The following is a 19,747-nucleotide window of genomic DNA, read 5'->3' as shown; positions in this document are numbered from 1 at the left end:
ATTCTCCTAACCAAGCTTATTACATGGCTCTTTGGAATAGTTGACTCTGATTGGTCAATGACGCCATCTAGCAGTCTGGTATTTCTGAATAACAGCTGCACATCCATGTGCCAGACCGGTCTTCCTGGTATTGCGAGCCATCTTTCCTGCTTCTCGAATCACTGTACAAGTAAGCTAATAAAATCATTTCAACTCAAATCATTGTTTCATGTGATTTTTTTTTTTTTTTTTTTTTTTGGCAAGTAGTCTTGTAATAGGCTGGATAACTTACAGTCAGCAGACGGTTGTTTTTGCAAAATAAACTCCTTCAGGCTGATACCTGTCTGGCTTTATTTTGCGATAACAACCTGCTGACTGTACATTATCCCTTACTTAACGTGCAGAGTCAACTATAAGTAAGCCATCTGTAGGTTGATTCCCCTGAAAAGTGTAACACTGTGGCACAAAAACATTGCTCTGTTTGTTTAAACATCCTGACCAGCCCAGCAAAGCAACATTGGCTAAACCAATGGTTGGGACTATCAGTTTGTTTGGCCAATAGCAGATAGGAGGATTGTTTGGGAAACTTGTTCGAAAGCACTCATTATTTTTGCAATTCCTTATGGTGATGCACAGAAATTAGACACTTCACTTTTCAAGCCAAGCTCTGTCTCAAAGCATATGGATGGCTCGAAGTGGAATTAACTAATTTTTTACTCGTTCAATCTGAATGACCCTAAAGTGCCAGAGTTGCATATATTAAATGTGCTGGCACACCTTCACAAAAACACTCTGAGGAATTAAAAGTCATCATCCAATAATTATATCCATAAAATTTCACACCCATTATAAAGCACAATTCTGGACAGAAAGTTGCAAAGTCACTTTTGATTATTTTGTATCTGTGCGAATGGGAAGGGATTGTTATTACCAATTTAAAAGCAAGTGTAAAGTATTGAAAAAGAAAGTTTTGAGGTCATTCAAGGTAGCCTATATCAGAGGGCAATACATCTAAAAAAAGATTAAATAGCCTGTCTTGTTCATTAACGGACAGGCAAAAAATTTAATGCCACTGCTCATATACCGGCAATAAAAACATTAATTTGATCAAATGACAGTAGGCTTTTAAGCAGTTTCTTTAGCTTTGTGAGAGATAGCTGGATGGAGTAAATGGTATTTCCATTTCTCTTTAAACCTTTCATATAGGAGTAAAAAAAACTGCATTCAAAATCATTCCTTGGCTTGTGCAAGGGACAGCAGATTAAAAATCTGGCGTGTGGGGGTGGGCAGTTCTGCGGACGGAAATGCCTTGTTGATGGGAGAGGTCAACGGAGAATGGCCAGACTGGTTCGAGCTGACAGAAAGGCTATGGGAACTCAGATAACCACTCTGTACAACTGTAGTGAGCAGAATAGCATCTCAGAATGCACAGCACGATGAACCTTGAGGCTGATGGGCAACAACAGCAGAAGACCACATCGGGCACTTTATTAGGACTATAGGATTCCTAATAAAGTGCTGAGTGTATTAGCATAGCTTTAGCAGTGTAGCAGGTTGCTAAATTGTTGCATAATCTGTAAACACTTGATGATACTACCAATGTCTGACCAAACAAATGTGGAAATTTTTTTAACACTTTGAATTACCTTTTATGTTAACAGAAAACCACGCTAAGACCCTGACATTGTCATTATCCTGCTAAGGGCCTAAGCTGGTTAGCTGGTTGCCCAGCCTGGTCAGTGGGCTTGTTTAAGAGGGGTTTTGAACACCTTTTTAGCCTAACCAACTATGACCAGGCTGGGTGACCAAGTAAACCCAGCCAACCAGCTTAGGCTGGATTTAGCGGGGGTTTTTTTTCAACCGGGTATAGACGGACATCTTTGACCATTGTGGAGCATTTTTCTTTTTTTTTTTCAGCATCTCTTGCATGAGTTTTTAGATGCTATGTTAAGTTAAAAAGTACTTCAACTTTTGAAAAACGCATTCAACTTCTGACAGTCTTTGTAGGTGAGAATCAAACAATGTTGCTCTACTCTTTCAAATATGTTAGAATTGGAAAACACAGCATGAAAGGAGCCTGGCAAGGCCAAACATGAATTTTGATAAAGAAAGAACATTAGGTCATGCAATATGTTCAACCCATGCTCATGTGCCTAATTTGTTCTAGAACTGGATCAGTCACAGCCTATATAGCTTTAGGAAATGCAGAGCAATCTAGCTTGTGGAGAATGGTTTTACCCGAAAATCAGGTTTTTAAATAATTCAAATGCATATACTTTTTAACAATGTTAGGGAACATACTTTTTTATAACTTTGTAACAGAACCAGGTTCATAGTATAAATAAATATTATTGAATGAATTTGACATTTTTATGGCATGAGGGCAGACAGAGACATTTAGCATGTTATGTCTGCCTTAAATTGAATGTCAGTGGCTCCCATACTTAAGGTATATGGACAGTAACATGCTGAGTTAATGGCTCTGAGCGCAACCTTTGTCACAGAATACCTGGGTTACAGTTGTTGCATTTCCTGTGTGTACATATCCACCCATTAACATTATATGATGCTTTCTAACAGAAGAATAAGCAGTCTCACTAGCAACAAATGATATGTATTTAAGCTATTATTCTCTCTACTAAAAAATGGTGAAATATCTGCTAACGGACGCTGTATGCAAATGTCATAGAGTTTACTAATTGGACAGTTTTGAATCAGTAATTAATGTAAATGCGGTGTTATTTATTTGAAATTTGTGCTATAGGCCTGACGGAAGGATGGTGGAAAAAAAGAATTTAAATTTAGTGACAAAAAAGTCATTGAAATTCTCTTTTTAAGTCTTAACCTTATCAATCTTAAGATAGGGGAGTATTGTAGTATGCATTATATTATATATTAGCACTGGTTTTCCACAGAACTAAACTATATTGTCCTGTTTTTTTTTGAAAAATACTTACCATCCTGATGAAATATTCTTCTATCTAATATTTTCCTCATTATCTAGTGCTTTTTGCAGCGTATGCTAAAATTCCTGGATTGAAGGAAATTAAAGGATGACAATTAAAGTTGTGATAACGTCACAGATCGCTAGGAATATTATTACCATGTCATGTCCATCCTTGCCATAAAATTAAATGCTGATTAATGCTAGTCCTGTGGAAAAGTAATTCTTAATCCAATGTCATTTAGTCTTGTACTGTAGCATTATTGATAATGTTGTTAGACACACACACTCTGATCGGCTCATTAGATACTGTATGTCTTCTTCCAATTACATGGTTTTTGCTCACTTCAAAGTGATTTTTTTATGGTGCACTGCCATCAAAGACATTCAGGAAGAAGGGAAAACAGAAACAAACAGGGAGAGACTACAAATGGCTTTTAATGGGTCTAGCAGCACAAAGAAAGATCAAACATGACCCTTTCACAACTGAAAAGAATCAAGCATTTAGGCAAGATCAATTTAAAATGTAAGCAATAGATGTGATTTTCAGTGTTATGAGGTGACTGTGCATCTTGATGCAGAAAGACTCTTATTGTGCACTTGTGCATTGCACCTTTTTTAGAATAAACCATTTGTTGATTCCAATACAGAATAAATTAATTATAAATAATGATTTGCATGATACCAGAATTCCCTTGCAGTCCATACATATTCCCATTAAAACTTTAATAGTTGTGGAGACGGTCTTGGTTAGCACCCCACAACCTCACCAAGCAATAATTAAAAAAAGATAGAAACGCAAAAGCAGCAAAAGTTAATTCAGAATATAATGTCATCTGAATATTTCCTGTATTTTAAATGAAAACATGGCAAATTAGCTGATCCATGAAATAGCGGAGTTTGTTGAGTATATTTGTTCCCTGACAAAAGCAATCAAAGTTTTGCAAGCATAACTGTCATACACTTTAAGCAAATTAATAATGTCCCAGAAAAAAGGGTCCTGGTCTCGTCCAGATGTGGAATCACTGTCGTTCCAAATCTTGATTTGCCTCTCATTTTTTTGGATGCTGTTTTAAAGAAGAAACAAATATGATTTCAGCATTTGTATGGTTTATGAGTATTATTTAAAGGTTCAGCAAAAAAGGAAAACTCTGCCATCTGGAATGTGTAATACAAAAGGATAATTTTTGAAGAATCTTTATGTAGACCAACACCAAAAAGGACGAAAAACAGTCCATTCAACTTGTGCACTATATTCCAAGTCTTATGAAGTCATATGATACATTTGTGTGAGGACTGAACAGACTGAAATGTAAAAAGTTATTCCCTGATAATCTTCCCCTCTGCCAAAATTATGAAATCTTACCACTGTCTGCGTTCAGATTCCAAAATGGCACATTAAATATGCAGGATGGAGACTGAGATTTGGGAGCTACAACAGAGGGGAAGATTTTCAGTGAATAATGCAGGGATGCAAACTCATCAGGGGTGAAAAAGGTGACAAAGATGCAAATACCCTGGGGGGTCCGGGGGCATGCCCTCCTCCCCGTGAAGATTTTTTTTTTTAAATATCAGCTTTAAAATGTGGATTTACAGTCGATTACAGTCGATCTCACCCTAGAATTTATGTAATCTTACAGCTACAAAAGTAATGTAAGGGGGACATCAGTTCAGGGCACTTAAAAAAATAAAATAAAAATAAAAACAGTCAATATAGTGCAGAGCCGGGTCCAAAATTTTATTAAAATGCATTGCATCCACTATACAATAAAGTTCATCAAACAAAACAAAAACACAATATGCACAACAACTGACAAATTAAATGGAAAACACAGCTTATGTTTTATTTTGGTAGAAAGAGAGACCTTACTTCATATCTTTTTGTCCTGGCTGTACTAGAGTCTCAAGCACCCGCTTTCTTAGATTTGCAGTGTGCTTGAGCCTAACATTAACGTTAGGAGCTAATATTATATATTAATATTCCAACATTGCATGCTTGCGATGAAGACGGCTTTGCTGATTATAAACAGGAGCAATAGTTTTATCGCATCGCTCGCTTACAGAGACGTGGTACAACACCATTCGCATGTCCAATTAACAGGATTATACCCATTTATATGTGTAAAATCTAAAGTTCAGTAAATATGCACTTCCCCACTGCTCGCACTCACAAGCTGCTGAACGCTGCACCACGACTGAAGGCGAGAGGGAGAGAGTGGGACACAATAGAGGTAATTCCCCGCATTTTGAAAGTGAAACATGCGGGAATGATTAAAATTGTGCTCCATCCCCACAGTTGAGCTAACATTCGTTATTGAGATTTTAATCAGGCTACTTGTCCGGTCTGGCAAGTAAAGTTCACTTTAAATTCCCCTTTCAAAATTCCACTTGTCCCAGACAAGCGGACAAGTGTTTATGTTGAGCTCTGTAAAAAAATTAATTCCCTGTGACTCTGTCCTCACTCCTTTTGTATTCCATGGGAAAAAATAGCAGACTACAAGTTTAGTGAGTGATGGAATTTTCATTTTTGGGTGAACTATTCTGCCCTGAGCTAAAAGGCAAAGGCAAACCACAGTAACTACAAATTGCTAAAATTGAGATATAACCGAAATCGGGTGTCTTAGTATACGATCTGTCCAGTGACGAAAGGTTTGGGTTAACTACAGTATGCTTGGTTTCAGAGAAAACGTAGTGAGACTATTTCATAAACCACATCTGGCAGAACAATCTGCATTTTCTGTTTCACCATTGGGGCAGTTACTACATTATGGCTGCTTGTTTCACTGGCTAGCTGATGAGCAGTGCCCCACAATCCCTGCCAACTAGTTGAAATACCACCCTTCAAAAGAGGGGGTCATTTGAAGCTCACCATGGAGAGTTGTTCAATAAATGCTGTGAATATTAGCATATTCAGTCATTAAAGAAATGGAGCTCTTCTTAACCTCACCAAAGTGCAAATAATTAAACTATGGGTTTCAGAGGGAATAAAAGAGACTGAAGATCTATAACTCTCCAAAACAAACTACATGCCAGGACCTAATGGAATTTTCCCCCACAGACCTAGTCATTTCAAATTAAACCACACCACAAAACACAAAGCCTCTTTCTTTAATGATCTCAGGAGGGTATTAGATATAAATTGGATATACGTCTTGATTTCATTCCCATTCTTTACAGTTGACCAGCAAAGCACATCTAAGGAATTTTATATGGAACTGAAAACCATAGTGCTGCTGGCATTGAATTGTTATGAGAGTAAGAGTCCCTCACCTCTGAGACACGATTATCAGATGTTCATGCGGCATGTGGTATAGCCGTGTACAAATCCTATCAAACTAACCTGCAGCACCTTTGCATCAGCTAACAGGCCTGCACCTCAGTGATATCATGGTCAAAGAGAGTGAACAGGGCTTGGTTCCCAAGAGACCAAACACAGCAAAGCCACTGCTGTAGCCTCCTCTACCCCCACCTTTCTCACACAAATGTATTTCTATGGGAATATTTTGCGGTGCACTTAAGAGAGGTTGGGGGGGGGGGGAAATAGCATGCACTCTCAGAGATGGCTCGCTGATCTTTATGGGCCGAAATGATCTCTCTATTGACACAGGGTTTAAAAAATGCCATGTCATTTTGGGTAATAAAATCAGTTTACATGAGAATGGACCATTAAATGTCTGAAAGCACCTTTGGGCAGAAATTGAGGCACTAGAAACAGAACTTTACAAATAATATCTTTAGCATGGAAATAAAAACATTGGTGCCATTTCGAGAGAATGCACTGGCCATCTGCACAGTGATTTGTTTTTACCTTGAAAGTAGATCTATTTAGGACTAGCGGAAATAAAAGTGTTTGTTTGCCCTGTGCAAGTCCTTCAGTATATGTATGTGGTTATGTAAACAGTGACCCCAAAACATATTGGGACACTTAAATTACACTTAAAATGTCTGGATGCCATTGCATTAGATACAAAATATCAAACCAAGGGGCATCTGCAAAGAAAATGATATTTACTTCGTTTTTATGAGACATTTTTTTAATTGCTTTCAACAAAATAAGGTTTCAAGTTTATTTATAGTGCATATCAGTTTCACTCAAGTTTTCACAGGTGTCCTAGTAGAGTACCACAGATATAGTTCACCAAATTACTATGGACATGTTCCACAAAAATATGACATGTGTTACATATCTTTATAAAAATGCCACTTGGTTTGATGCTTTTTCATAAAAAAAATAAAAATAAAAAGTTTTTAAAGGAATATTCTGTGTTCAATACAAGTTAAGCTCAATTGACAGCATTTGTGACAATGTTAATTACCACAAAAAATAATGTTGACATCCCTCCTTTTCTTTACAATCTAAGTTACAGTGAGACACTTACAACGGAAGTGAATGGGGCCAATTTTTGGAGGGTTTAAAAAGGCAGAAATGTAAAACTTATAATTTTATAAAAGCACTTACATTAATTCTTCTGTCAAAACTCGTGTATTATTTGAGCTGTAAAGTTATTTAAATCATAATTTTTTTAGTCATTTTAGGGTTTGTTGATATTACATCGTCATGACAAAGAATTTGTAAAATTGGCTATAACTTTACAAAGAAAAGGTTAGTAAGCGAATTGTAACCGTAAACTTAACATCAATATTTTAAGCTTATTTTAAACTTCACAACTAAGAAAAACTGTTTGCCAATATAAATGTAACAAAAACACCTCTGTTGCATTTCATATATACATTTTATGATTAGTATCCTGCTGAACAGATTTCAGAGTGGTTTCAGAATGAAAGCATATGCTTTAGGTATATGAAGACAAAACTGTCCTTCAACACAATTCTTATTGCATTCTGTTGACATTTCAATTATTTGTTGCTTTTTCCCCTCCACTCTAACATAGACTAAAGAAAGTGAAAGCTGCGTTATTCATTAAAACCAAGGTTATTATGTTTCGAATTTTAATTTAGTTTTTATTTCTACTTCATTTTCAATTTGTCAATTCAATATAATTTTGTTTTATTTAAAATTATCCCTATCTAAAGAAATAATAGTCTATACTGAGATTTCTTTCTGAATCTTTTTTCTCTATCTGCTGACTGATTTGGGAAAATACAGTACATACAAATGAGTCACAGTAGTAATTAGTGTACCTAAATCCCTGATGCGTCCGTGTGCGTCTCGCAGCAGCTGCCGCAGAAGTTAAATAATAATAATTGATATTTGCTTGAGCGGCAGCCGCGTTGGTCTGCAATCAGTCTGAAATCTTTAAATACCAACCAAAGAAAATTTAACTGAGCTCTTCTTTAACCACAAAAACATGAAAAATAATATTTTGAGTCATAAATTTATCAGAATTGTCCTTTAAAAAAAGTCAGATATATAGGCTATAAAAAAAACGTGCATAAGTTACCTGGTGGTTTACAATAAACATTTAAAATAAAAACATCATAACCAACTAAATTCACCTCGTAACATGAAGTTTACATTCATACACAAACTGTGTCATTGAATAATACATTTATTTTATAGTCTATAATTAAATTATAAACAAAACATTTCACTGCCCAAAATATCCTAATATTTCATTGTGCATGGTTGAATTGTGAATGGTGGATAAATTCTGTAAAAGAATGTATTTTAAGCAGCTCGTCAATGTTTTGAAAATAGTCAATCAATAATAAATAGGTGCTGTTTATCTGTTTATAGTTGCTGTCTGCTTTAGCAATAACGCTTTTTTCCCACGACTATTTAAATAGTTACACAGTTAATTCATCAAGCTATTATGGACCAGTTCAAGCTGACAACACAGTGTGTTGGCCACAAGAGACTACAGAAGCCTATATGCCTAGATACATTATGATGAAAAGACTTAATATCCAATATTAATACTATTTTTATGTATTTTTATTTTGATATGATGTTTTAAGTAAACTGTGAGAGACATGATGTGACATCGACTCAATGTTTTTAACCATGATGAGGGGGCCTGTGTAGCTCAGTGAGTAAAGACGCTGACTACCACCCCTGAAGTCGTAAGTTCAAATCCAGGGTGTGCTGAGTGACTCCAGCCAGGTCTCCTAATTGGCCCGGTTGCTAGGGAGGGTAGAGTCACATGAGGTAACCTCCTTGTGGTCACTATAATGTGTGGTTCTTGCTCTCGGTGGGGCACGTGGTGAGTTGTGCGTGGATGCCGAGGAGAATAGCGTGAAGCCTCCACATGCACTACATCTCTGCAGTAACGCACTCAACAATCCATGTGATAAGATGCAAGGATTGACGTCTCAGACGCGGAGGCAACCGAGATTCGTCCTCCGCCATCCAGATTGAGGCGAGTCACTACGCCACCACGAGGACTTAAGAGTGCATTGGGAATTGGGCATTCCAAATTGGGGAGAAAAGGGGAGGAGGAAAAAAAAAAAACGTTTTTTACCATGATGAAACCGCAATGCGAGCACTGTCTTGGCTGCACAAACGGCACACGCAAATTTACCAGGTCCCGTGTCGTGTGAAACTGCCTTGTTTAGTTTCCATTACACTGGATACATAACAAAAAGATGGTTTCATCATGCCAGCCAACTCGGTAGTCGATGTTATACAGTAGTCTCTGTAGTAACACTCAAGAGTATTGGTTGACTGATGAGTGCCTGTGCACGTGCGTATGTGCGTGTGTGTGTGTGTTTGCTTAAACGCAGAGAAACAACTCTGACTACATCTATGACTTCAGGGGCTAATACAGCTGCATGCAGACAGAGTTGTGTTCATTAATTTCTGTTTTGTTATTTATTTATGTATTTTTTCATTGCATCACATATGTCATGGACTCCAAAGGCTCAAGTCCGAGTAAAAATGCATCCGAGTCCATTAAAATTGGACTCGTGACTCGGACTCAAGTCCGAGTCCAAACTCGAGTACCCCAACTCTACACTGGAACCCAGACTTTTTTTAAAGAAAAGGAGTGGCAAGTCAAAATTGATTTTATTATATTAATATTAATCAACATTATGCCACAAATGCTGTCAATTGAGCTTGACTTGTATTGAACCCAATATATTCCTTTAAAAGTGGCTCAAGCATCCAAATACTTTTTAGCTCCCCTGTATATTTAATGTATGTGTTTGTAAAAAGATGCTGGGAGCCAGCAGAAAGCTGATGGTTTAATCTGGAATGTTGTGAGACAAAGAAGATGGCATGTCCTCATTTTTGTATTGCAAAATACTCACAGCAGCACTGAGGGCTTGATCTAGATCTGCAATAATATCTTCCTCATCCTCCAGGCCCACAGACAGACGAATGAGTGTATCACTGATTCCCAGCGCCTTCCTCTCATTTTCACACACTGAAGCATGAGTCATAATCGCTCTGGAAAAGACAAAGTGTACTATGGGAAATGGATTGTGAATGAGATATTCCTCCCAAATGAGTTTATTGAACCCCTAGATTAATTGATTGATTCAAATCTGTGTTCCAGGATAATACTGGAAATGGAAAGAAATCAAGAATGAATCAGAGTTCTGAAATACGCTACTGGGATTCAAATGATTTACTTTTCAACTGTCACTGAATTTTCCTGATTATAAGTCATTTAAATCTGTCATTATGCTCTTTTATAAACCATGTGGTGATGTGGAGTACCTCGAGCTTTGTATTTATACTGAAGGCCAACTGCTATAGAAAGATATGTTCTATTCTTTCCAGCTAAATAACAATCTACAATGATGCAAACTGCTCAGACAACAGAAGTGTTGTTTCTGCTTTTTTTTTTTTTTCACAACAACATTAAAGCACTCACACCCCCTTGTCATTATAAGTAATGAAACCCTCTCAGATTCAGATTTATATATTGAGATTAAGGCTGGGATTAATACAGATTTCCCAATTCAATTCCGATATGTGTATATTTCATGCCCCTTTTGCTTACATATGAAAGAAATTCTCTCCCAGCTAATGCTGTTAATTATACAAGGGATCTTCTAACTAGGTACATTACAAAAATATTAATTTTACAAATTATATTTTATTAGTTTTTCAACATTTGGTCACATTTTAGCTTTTTAAAAATGAACAAATCCATGTATTCAGTCAATAACTATGATATTCTATTGCATATATTATTTTTTGTTACATTTGTATTGTTTAATTGCATCATTTGTACTATTTACAGGTATTTACATTGATCTGTTGAACACGTGCTAAAACCGGTACTGTCTCTTTAACAAAACCGGCATTTCCGTAAAGAGCGTCTGTAAATGAGCACATGTTAACATGTGACCTCTTTACCTCATCTGGGCTATGCATGATTAGAATTAATGTCTCTTTTTAGTTGTTTTTTTATCAACAACTGACTGTAAATCGATGACATTCAGAGACATTATTCAATGACAAATGGGTTGCGTGTGAAAGGATCTTGCTGCTGAATACTCCACCACTATACTACACAATTACTGGTGAGTAAAATCTGAACATTTACCTGCCAGTTGCTAAATATATAAATGTAATCACATAGCGTAACATTTTGTTGCAAATGCGAGTGATTTCCTCTCATTGTAGAGGGCTTCGCATAGAGCAAAACTCGATCTTGGGATTTAAGAATCGATATTGAGATAGCTCAAATTAAGATCGCGATGCTTCTGAAAATCAATATTTTTACCCACCCCAATTTGAGTTTATGTCAAGGAAGTGTTGCTATTATTTTTTAGAACTCATATACATAAATACACACTAATAACAGCCAAGAATACTTGTGCACACACACACTATACAAAAAAAAATTGTACTTAAAGGTGCACTCAGTAACTTTTGTCTTTGTGTCGTCTTGGACTTACACTGATACCTAGTGGCTTGGATGCAGCTTCATTTAAAATCAATCGTTTTCAGATACAGATGCCATTGTAGAAATGTAGTATTCACAGTCAGCTATGAATAATTTTATCAATGAGTGAAAGTGTCAAATAACAGGACAGTTACTGAGATTAAGCGAGAAGTATTCGGCTGGTCATGTGATTCTAACATGGCAGCCCCCATGGACAGACCCAATCCATGTAGAATAAAACAACTTTTATGAGGTTACTGATGTGACTGAAGTCTTCACTTTAATGCGAGTTGTCATGATTTCCTACATATTTATCAAAATTACAATTCATGTCTTTAGGAGTTTAACTTTTTTAATGAGGAAAAAATTACTGAGTGCACTTTTAATGGGTTTTGTTGTCATGCAAAATGTTCACTGGCGTAAACGTACAATAGTCATAAATGCAGAAATTTATTCATACCCTCGTTCTAATGCTGATAAATCCAGATTACTCAAAATGAGGGCATGTATGTCCGCTGTTAGTACTTCGCATAATATACACCCAAACCACCTCCAAATAAGGTATTTCCACACAGCATATATCTCTATTACAACATTTTATCTAAATATATTTCATGTTTCTAAGGCCACCAAGAATCTGTGATTTTTGCATGAGTGGTTTAAGATGGTTCTAAATTTTCACACTCAAAATAATGCACAAATATGCACATATGAGCAGTTAGTGAATGAGAACCACTGTTATTACTTTTAGTGTGAATATTAGTAAAAATACACTCTTTCACACTCAAAATGTATTGTTTAGCAGCAAGTGTCAAAAGTATGCTCTGGATTTAAAGCACGTCTTAAAACAGTGGATTAATCAGTACTTACGGGTGCTCAGCTAGACTCTCATAACCACCAAGACTTTCAGCAAGTGCAAACAACTGTAATGTAGAGCACAACACTGAATTGTTTCATAAAATCATTGTCACATTAAAGATTTTCAAACAACATGTCACTGATCTGCCTTGAAAAGACTAAATTACCTTCAGATTGCTGAGGAAAGTTGTGGCATGATCCAGTTTCCCTTTGATGTAGAAGGTGATCATCCCAGGACAGCCAGTGCACTGTTTCTTTGTTAGCTCATGTTGAGGGTGTGATGGAAGTCCTGACAGAGGTAAAGAGCGAAGTCAATCATGTCTAGTTCAGAATGTCATATCTAAATGATATGGTTCAAGATTGCCCCCTTGTGGCATTTTACATATCACACAGTATTAAAACTAAGATGTGCAATTGCTTGGATGTTAATATACTTTCTCCAATAAATGTAATATTGAGAGGGGTTTTGGGGCAATTATTGACAAATTTGTCCTACATACACTATTATTAAAGTCATGATAATGGCCCTATCATAGACACCTGGGAAGATGACTTTGTCCACCCTTGGGTCAGCCTCCAGAAACTGTGCCACAGCCAGTGCATTCTTAAAGTGCTGCTTCATTCTTAGGTGAAGTGTCTTCAGACCGCGATTGCACATATAGCAGTCAAATGGAGAAGGCACCGCTCCTAGTGCTGAAGAGAGAAAGAGAAAACTAGTCTTTATATCCTAATTCTGCAAAGCAGATTTCTCAAGCTTATTCACAGTGTTACAGGCAAGGATGAATCTGCAATGTGACTGCTATCATAAGTACATAAAACAAAGCAAATCATTTACTTATTATATCAGGGCAGCACAGTATTACACAGGTGTGGTAGGTGAGAGGTGTGATTAACTTTTGATAGGGGATTCTACAATTTTCTCAAGAGGTATGCGCAGTGATTAGACAAGGATTTGAAGATATTTCAAATTACAGAATACAGGAATAACCTTAAATTTTTCCTCTTAGCTTTGCATTTTGAAAATAACTTGAAGGCTTAAAGAGATGTTTCACCCAAAATGAAAATTCTCTCATCATTTCCTCACCCTTATGCCATTCCAGATGTGTGACTTTCTTTCTTCAGCTGAACACAAATGAAGATTTTTAGAAGAATATCACAGCTCTGTAGGTTCATACAATGCAAGTGAATGGGTATCAAAATTGTGAATCTCCAAAAAGCACATAAAGGCAGCATAAAAGTAATCCATACGACTCGAGTTGTTAAATCCATGTCTTCAGAAGCGATATGATAGGTGAGGGTGAGAAACCGATCAATATTGAAGTCCTTTTTTACTATAAATTCTACTCCCTGCCCAGTAGGTGGCGATATGCACGAAGAATGCAAATCACCAAAACAAAAGCAGGTGAATGTGTAAGTGGGGACTGATGGTAAAAAATAACTTAAATATTTACCCTTCTCTCACCCACACCTATCATATCACTTCTGAAGATATGGATTTAACCACTAGAGTCTAATGGATTACTTTTAAGCTACCTTTATGTGCTTTTTGGACCTTCAAGGTTTTGGTCACCATTCACGTGCATTGTATGGACCAACAGACCTGAAATATTCTTCTAAAAACCTTCATTTGTGTTCAGCAGAAGAAAGAAAGTCATAGACATCTGGGATGAGGGTGAGTAAATGGTGAGAGAATTTTCATTTTTGGGTGAACTATGCCTTTAAGGGAATTTTACATTCCTGCTTAGCAATAAGTGTGCAGGTTATGACAAGAAGTAAATATTACCGATTTTAAAACAGGATTTCATGATTACTTCAAGAAAAGTAACTTCTTTTGAAGTGAATGAAAGGCATTTTTGTGTCTTTTTCTTTTCTCCCCAATTTGGAATGTCCAATTCCCAATGTTGCCTCTGCATCTGAGACCATCAATCCACGCATCTTATCACGTGGCTTGTTGAATGTGTTACTGCAGAGACCTAGCGCGTGTGGAGGCTTCACGCTATTCTCCGCAGCATTCACGCACAACTCACCATGTGCCCCACTGAGAGTGAGAACCACATTATAGCGACCAAAAATTATAATTAATTATAATTAATTAATTATAATTAATTAATAATTATAATTTTATAATAATAATAATAATTTTCTTTATTTATCACACATTATACATTTGCACATATACGGTGAAATTCTTCTTTTTCACATATCCCAGCTAGGCTGGGGTCAGAGTGCAGGGTCAGCCATGATACGGCGCCCCTGGAGCAGATAGGGTTAAGGGCCTTGCTCAAGGGCCCAACAGTGGCATCTTGGCAGTGCTGGGGCTTGAACCCCCGACCTTCTGATCAGTAACCCAGAGCCTTAACCGCTGAGCTACCACTGCCCAAAAGGAGGTTACCCCATGTGACTCTACCCTCCCTAGCAACCGGGCCAATTTGGTTGCTTAGGAGACCTGGCTGGAGTCACTCAGCATGCCCTGGATTTGAACTCGTGGCTCCAGGGTTGGTAGTCAGCATCATTACTTGCTGAGCTACCCAAGCCCCTGGCATTTTTGTGTCTTACAAAACACCCTCAACAGGTCATACATAGATCAAGGAACTTAACTGCTAGAATTCCTTGTTTGTCAAGTTACCGCTTTTAGCATAAGGCCTTTTGCTTAGTTTCAACAAATATATTTTCTGCATATTTCTTTGCATTATATGTTTGAACTGAACACTCTTTTGTGACGAGTTTAGTTGCCTTTGATTCCTTGGCCAATTACCTGATTAAAAACAAAGCTGGTCATACAAAAGCAATCTGGTTCTGACATCTAAACAGACATGCTTTTGGTGCCAATTAAGGTTTAGGGGCCTCCTGAGATCTGAAGTCTTCATAGCACCCAAAAGACAGCAGATGGTTCTATAACAGCAAATATGATACAACTACAAATTATTTAAGGAATATACTTTTCAAATGCCTTTAGGGAATCTATCACTATATAATGTTTTTTTTTTTTTAAAGCTATAAAGTTGTCAGACAAATATGTCTACAAAAACATTTTATTATCAGAACTGTCCACTGATTTGGCATTACTTCAAAGAGTAATAAACTCTTTCAATTATATCCTTTATCATATAATTATAACCTCTTGTGATCATTTTACAGCCCTTTTGATCTTGAGTCACAAAGTTTGACCTCAGTTTCATTATTTCAGTCATGCCACAGAGAAAACAGCTGCTTGCATGTCCACAAAATGAGGATGTTATTGGAAAGATTATTACACTTAAACCTGAAAGGTTTCAATGTAGCTTTAGGCCATGAGATTTAGTAGTGCCTTACCATTCTGCAAAAACTTCAGTCGTTCATAGAGGTCTTCACGTTTGACAGAAATCAGCCCCATGACAACATCGCTGTGTCCTTGAATTACATGGAAATTGTAACTTTCATTTTCATTTAGCTTAAATAAAATATTCATCTCATTTGCAATTTGTGTTTTTACCATTCATGTATTTTGTAGCTGAGTACATGCAGATGTCCGCTCCAAGAGCCAGTGGGCGCTGTATGGTAAAAATGTAAAAATATATTTTTTTTAAATATCTTATTTCTAAATGTAATTCCATCCCTGCCATTGGATCTTTTGATTAAATGAAAGAAGTGTTGCATTCAGTGTTTATTATTATTTAGAGTTTTTTACATTAAGGTTTGCTACCAAGTCCAATCAAAAGTACAATGCTTTTCTTTTAAATCACAAAGGCAAGGGTTAGATTCCATAAATAAGAAAGTATCCGCTGAAAGAATAAATGTAATTGTGCATACCTGGAAGTAGGCTGACATAAAAGTGTTGTCTACAACAACAATTGTGTCCTTGTTGTGCTCATGAACAATGTCTGCACAGGCCTGAATGTCCACTACCCTCATAGTAGGGTTTGTGGGAGTTTCAATCCAAACCATCTGCAGACATGGAAGAATGCAATATTTATTACCACATTTCTTTAAATTATATAGTGCCTAGTGTACTTCCAGGTTTAATCCCGCGGGTAAATATTCCCCATCCACCCACTTTGTCCTTTGTCACAACAATTGTGTTAAAGGCAGAGCTAGAGAGTCCAGAACAACTTAAACTAACATTCCAAAACCTAAATTTGAATGTTTTGAAAAACCTTTAGCTTTTGCTAAAATTCCAAAGCCATGTATACCTTTGTATTTGGTTTTAAAGCTGCCTTTAACACCTCAAGCTTTGTGAGGTCAGCAAAAGAGACATCAAGACCCACTTCTGCAGCTATTTTTCTGAAATAGCGGTTTGTTCCTGGAGGGAAAAACATGTCATAAACAGCCAGTATCACTCCCCGCTAAATCACTCTTTTTCTATTAAATGCAATAGTATTCATTTACTATTGGGAGCAATCACTTGCCTCCATAAACATCATTCATTGACAGAATTCCATCTCCAGCCTTAAAAAGATGTGTGATGGTCAAAGTAGCAGCCAACCCAGAGGCAACAGCGAGGCCTATTAAGACAGCCAGAGCTTTAAGTTTATGATTGTCACATGTACATATCTTTTTAATATTACTGGTTGATTTTGACTCACAGTATTGTGCACCATCCAAAGCAGCGACTGCTCTTTCAAGACAGTTTCTTGTGGGATTTCCACTTCTGCTGTACTCAAAACCCTGGCAGATATAACATCAGAAAATAATTGTAAAACACAACATACTGTGCATGAATCGTGTATTGAATCAGTGCAAAAATGAGAGTGATTAAAAGTAATTACAATTCATTCTGACATCAAAGTTCATAGAATTTCTTGGTTAAAAATATAACAATGATTTTAATAATAAAAAATACAGTTAGTTTGTGGAGTTTAAAGTAAGGTGTTGTTAAAGAATTAGTTCACCCAAAAATGAAAATTCTCTCATTTATTCACCCTCATGCCATTACAGATGTGTATATATTTTTAATTCTTCTGCAAACACAAACGAACATTTTTAGAAGAACATCTCAGCTCTGTAGGTCCATACAATGCAAGTGAATGGTGGCCAGAACTTTGAAGCTTCAAAAGGCTCATAAAGGCAGCATAAAAGTAATCCATAAGACTCCAGTGGTTTAATCCATGTCTTCTGAAGCGATCAAAACAGTTTTGGGTGAGAACAGACCAAAACAGAACTCCTTTTTCACTATAAATCCTGACATCAGCAGTCTTCTTGGCGATCATGATTTCAAGCTCGATTACACTTCCTAGTGCCATCTAGCGAGCTGCATGTGTGTCAAACACTAGGAAGTGTAATCAAGCTTGAAATCATGATCATGTCAAGAGACTATAATGGCAAGATGTGTAGTGAAAAGTGCCATATATTTTGGTCTGTTCTCACCCAAAACTGATTGGATTGCTTCAGAAGACATGAATTAAACCACTGGAGTCATATGGATTACTTTTATACTGCCTTTATGTGGACCTACAGAGCTGAGATATTCTTCTAAAAATCTTCGTTTGTGTTCTGCAGAATAAGGAAAGTCATACACATCCGGCATGGCATGTAGGTGATTAAATGAGAGAATTTTCATTTTTGGGTGAACTATCCTTTTAATTTGGAGACAGTACACAGGCGAACATATACTTTTATTTTAACATCTGGTTGTTCTTACGACTCTGTTGTGGTTGAGTACTGAGTCAACCTCCAGCATCTTTGCTGATGTAACCTGTAACCCGATCGAGCGTAATAAAGAAGTACTCGACCTAAAGGAGTGGTGATGTTTAAAATTGTCAAGGTTTATATATATATATATATATATATATATATATATATATATATATATATATATATATGTGGAGTTTACTTTGTTAACAATATGCAAACTGGCCCTGCCCTGGGATATAATCTGTTTTAGAATATTTCTAAGACAGTACATTAAGCTAGACAGTTTCTACATGAGTTCGTCCTTATAAGATGAAGCCTCATTTTACTTTGTGCTTAGTCACCACGACATACCTACACATGTCTAACAACAAAGTTTAACAACTTTATCTCAAAATCTGTTGGTGATTAAATGACTTACCCTTGGTATAATGGTTACATTTATAAATATGCACAATTTCATTTTTATTTCATAATAAAAGTACTGAGATTGTTTATTTCACACTGAGGATGGTCTATTTTACGGATACTGCGCATGAAGGCTAATCACTGAAACAGTCGCGTGATTATTGCCACTCATTCTCTTCATATCCACAGCCCTCAATCTATCGTTTTAAACAACGGATTAAAACATCATAACATTTAATGTATTCGCAATTTCAAGCCATTATAAAATGTCCAGATGACCAACCCCATGTTTTCCAGGACCATGTTGTTTAAACGTGGTAGATAATGAAATTGGAGGCACTACAGCCATAGAGCTCCATTGCTCCGGTTCTGAACCAACGTGGATGGCATCTGTGGCGAATGACTTGAACCCGTGTAGAAAGCCGGCTGAGCTGTCGTTCTGCATGTGTGAAGCCATGTGTAGTCCGGATGTGGCTGAGTATGTGAGATACCAGGTCCCTGAGATCACAGAAGAGTGAACCGCTCTTCCTTACATAAAATGTTACACTAAACAGGAAGGTATGATGACAACTACGCCTATCACTGTATTTGTAGTGTAAGGAGATGGAGTGGATTGGCCATTACGCAGCGCCGTAGTGTGCCACGTGACCTGTGTTTGACCATGCCACTGAATGATATCTGTTGATGCAACACTCGCATGACATAACTTCTCAGTGCTGCCCATTGAGTGCTTTGCCAAGTTTATTTGTAATGGTTTTCATTTCTATCTATCTATCTATCTATTTTTATTCTCCATAGCAGTTATATAATTGTATCAAAGCTTTGTGCATCTTGATTCTTTAGAGCATTCCTAAATTTAGTCTACAATAAAATATAAATAAATCATTTTAATATCTAATCATGTAGTTGTATTTCTAAATAACTTATGTAGATTTCAAATATATATGAGGCATTTAAATGGAATATATGATCTACGTGGTGCATGAACATTTGACAGTTTTGGGAAGGTCTATTATGGCAAATTATCAAACTTGTTCTGACAATATGCATGAAATGAGATTTAAAACTGGACTTGAGGCAACATGAAATCAGAACGTTCATAGATTGTTGAAACGTAGGGTTTAATTTTTAAACTGTTTAGTTAGACTGT

The 19,747-nt window shown here is 36.7% G+C and overlaps 1 protein-coding gene across 1 annotated transcript; it reads right to left on the bottom strand.

Annotated features, from left to right (window-relative positions):
* Window positions 1–3,343: 3,343 nt before the first annotated feature.
* On the bottom strand, window positions 3,344–19,175 carry cth (cystathionase (cystathionine gamma-lyase)). Its single transcript, XM_051707545.1, has 12 exons — window positions 18,881–19,175; window positions 17,145–17,226; window positions 16,968–17,063; window positions 16,752–16,861; window positions 16,372–16,506; window positions 16,055–16,112; window positions 15,895–15,972; window positions 13,123–13,275; window positions 12,750–12,871; window positions 12,595–12,647; window positions 10,136–10,274; window positions 3,344–3,990 (listed from the first exon to the last, which is right to left on the bottom strand). The coding sequence occupies exons 1-12, from the start codon at window positions 19,052–19,054 to the stop codon at window positions 3,976–3,978; spliced, it is 1,215 nt and encodes a 404-aa protein (XP_051563505.1). The 5' UTR covers window positions 19,055–19,175; the 3' UTR covers window positions 3,344–3,975.
* Window positions 19,176–19,747: the final 572 nt, after the last annotated feature.

Source organism: Myxocyprinus asiaticus, chromosome 9 (assembly GCF_019703515.2).
Source record: "Myxocyprinus asiaticus isolate MX2 ecotype Aquarium Trade chromosome 9, UBuf_Myxa_2, whole genome shotgun sequence".
Lineage (NCBI taxonomy): Eukaryota > Metazoa > Chordata > Actinopteri > Cypriniformes > Catostomidae > Myxocyprinus > Myxocyprinus asiaticus.
Note: the sequence above shows the minus strand (reverse complement) of the source record. Positions and strands in the feature narration are given on the sequence as shown.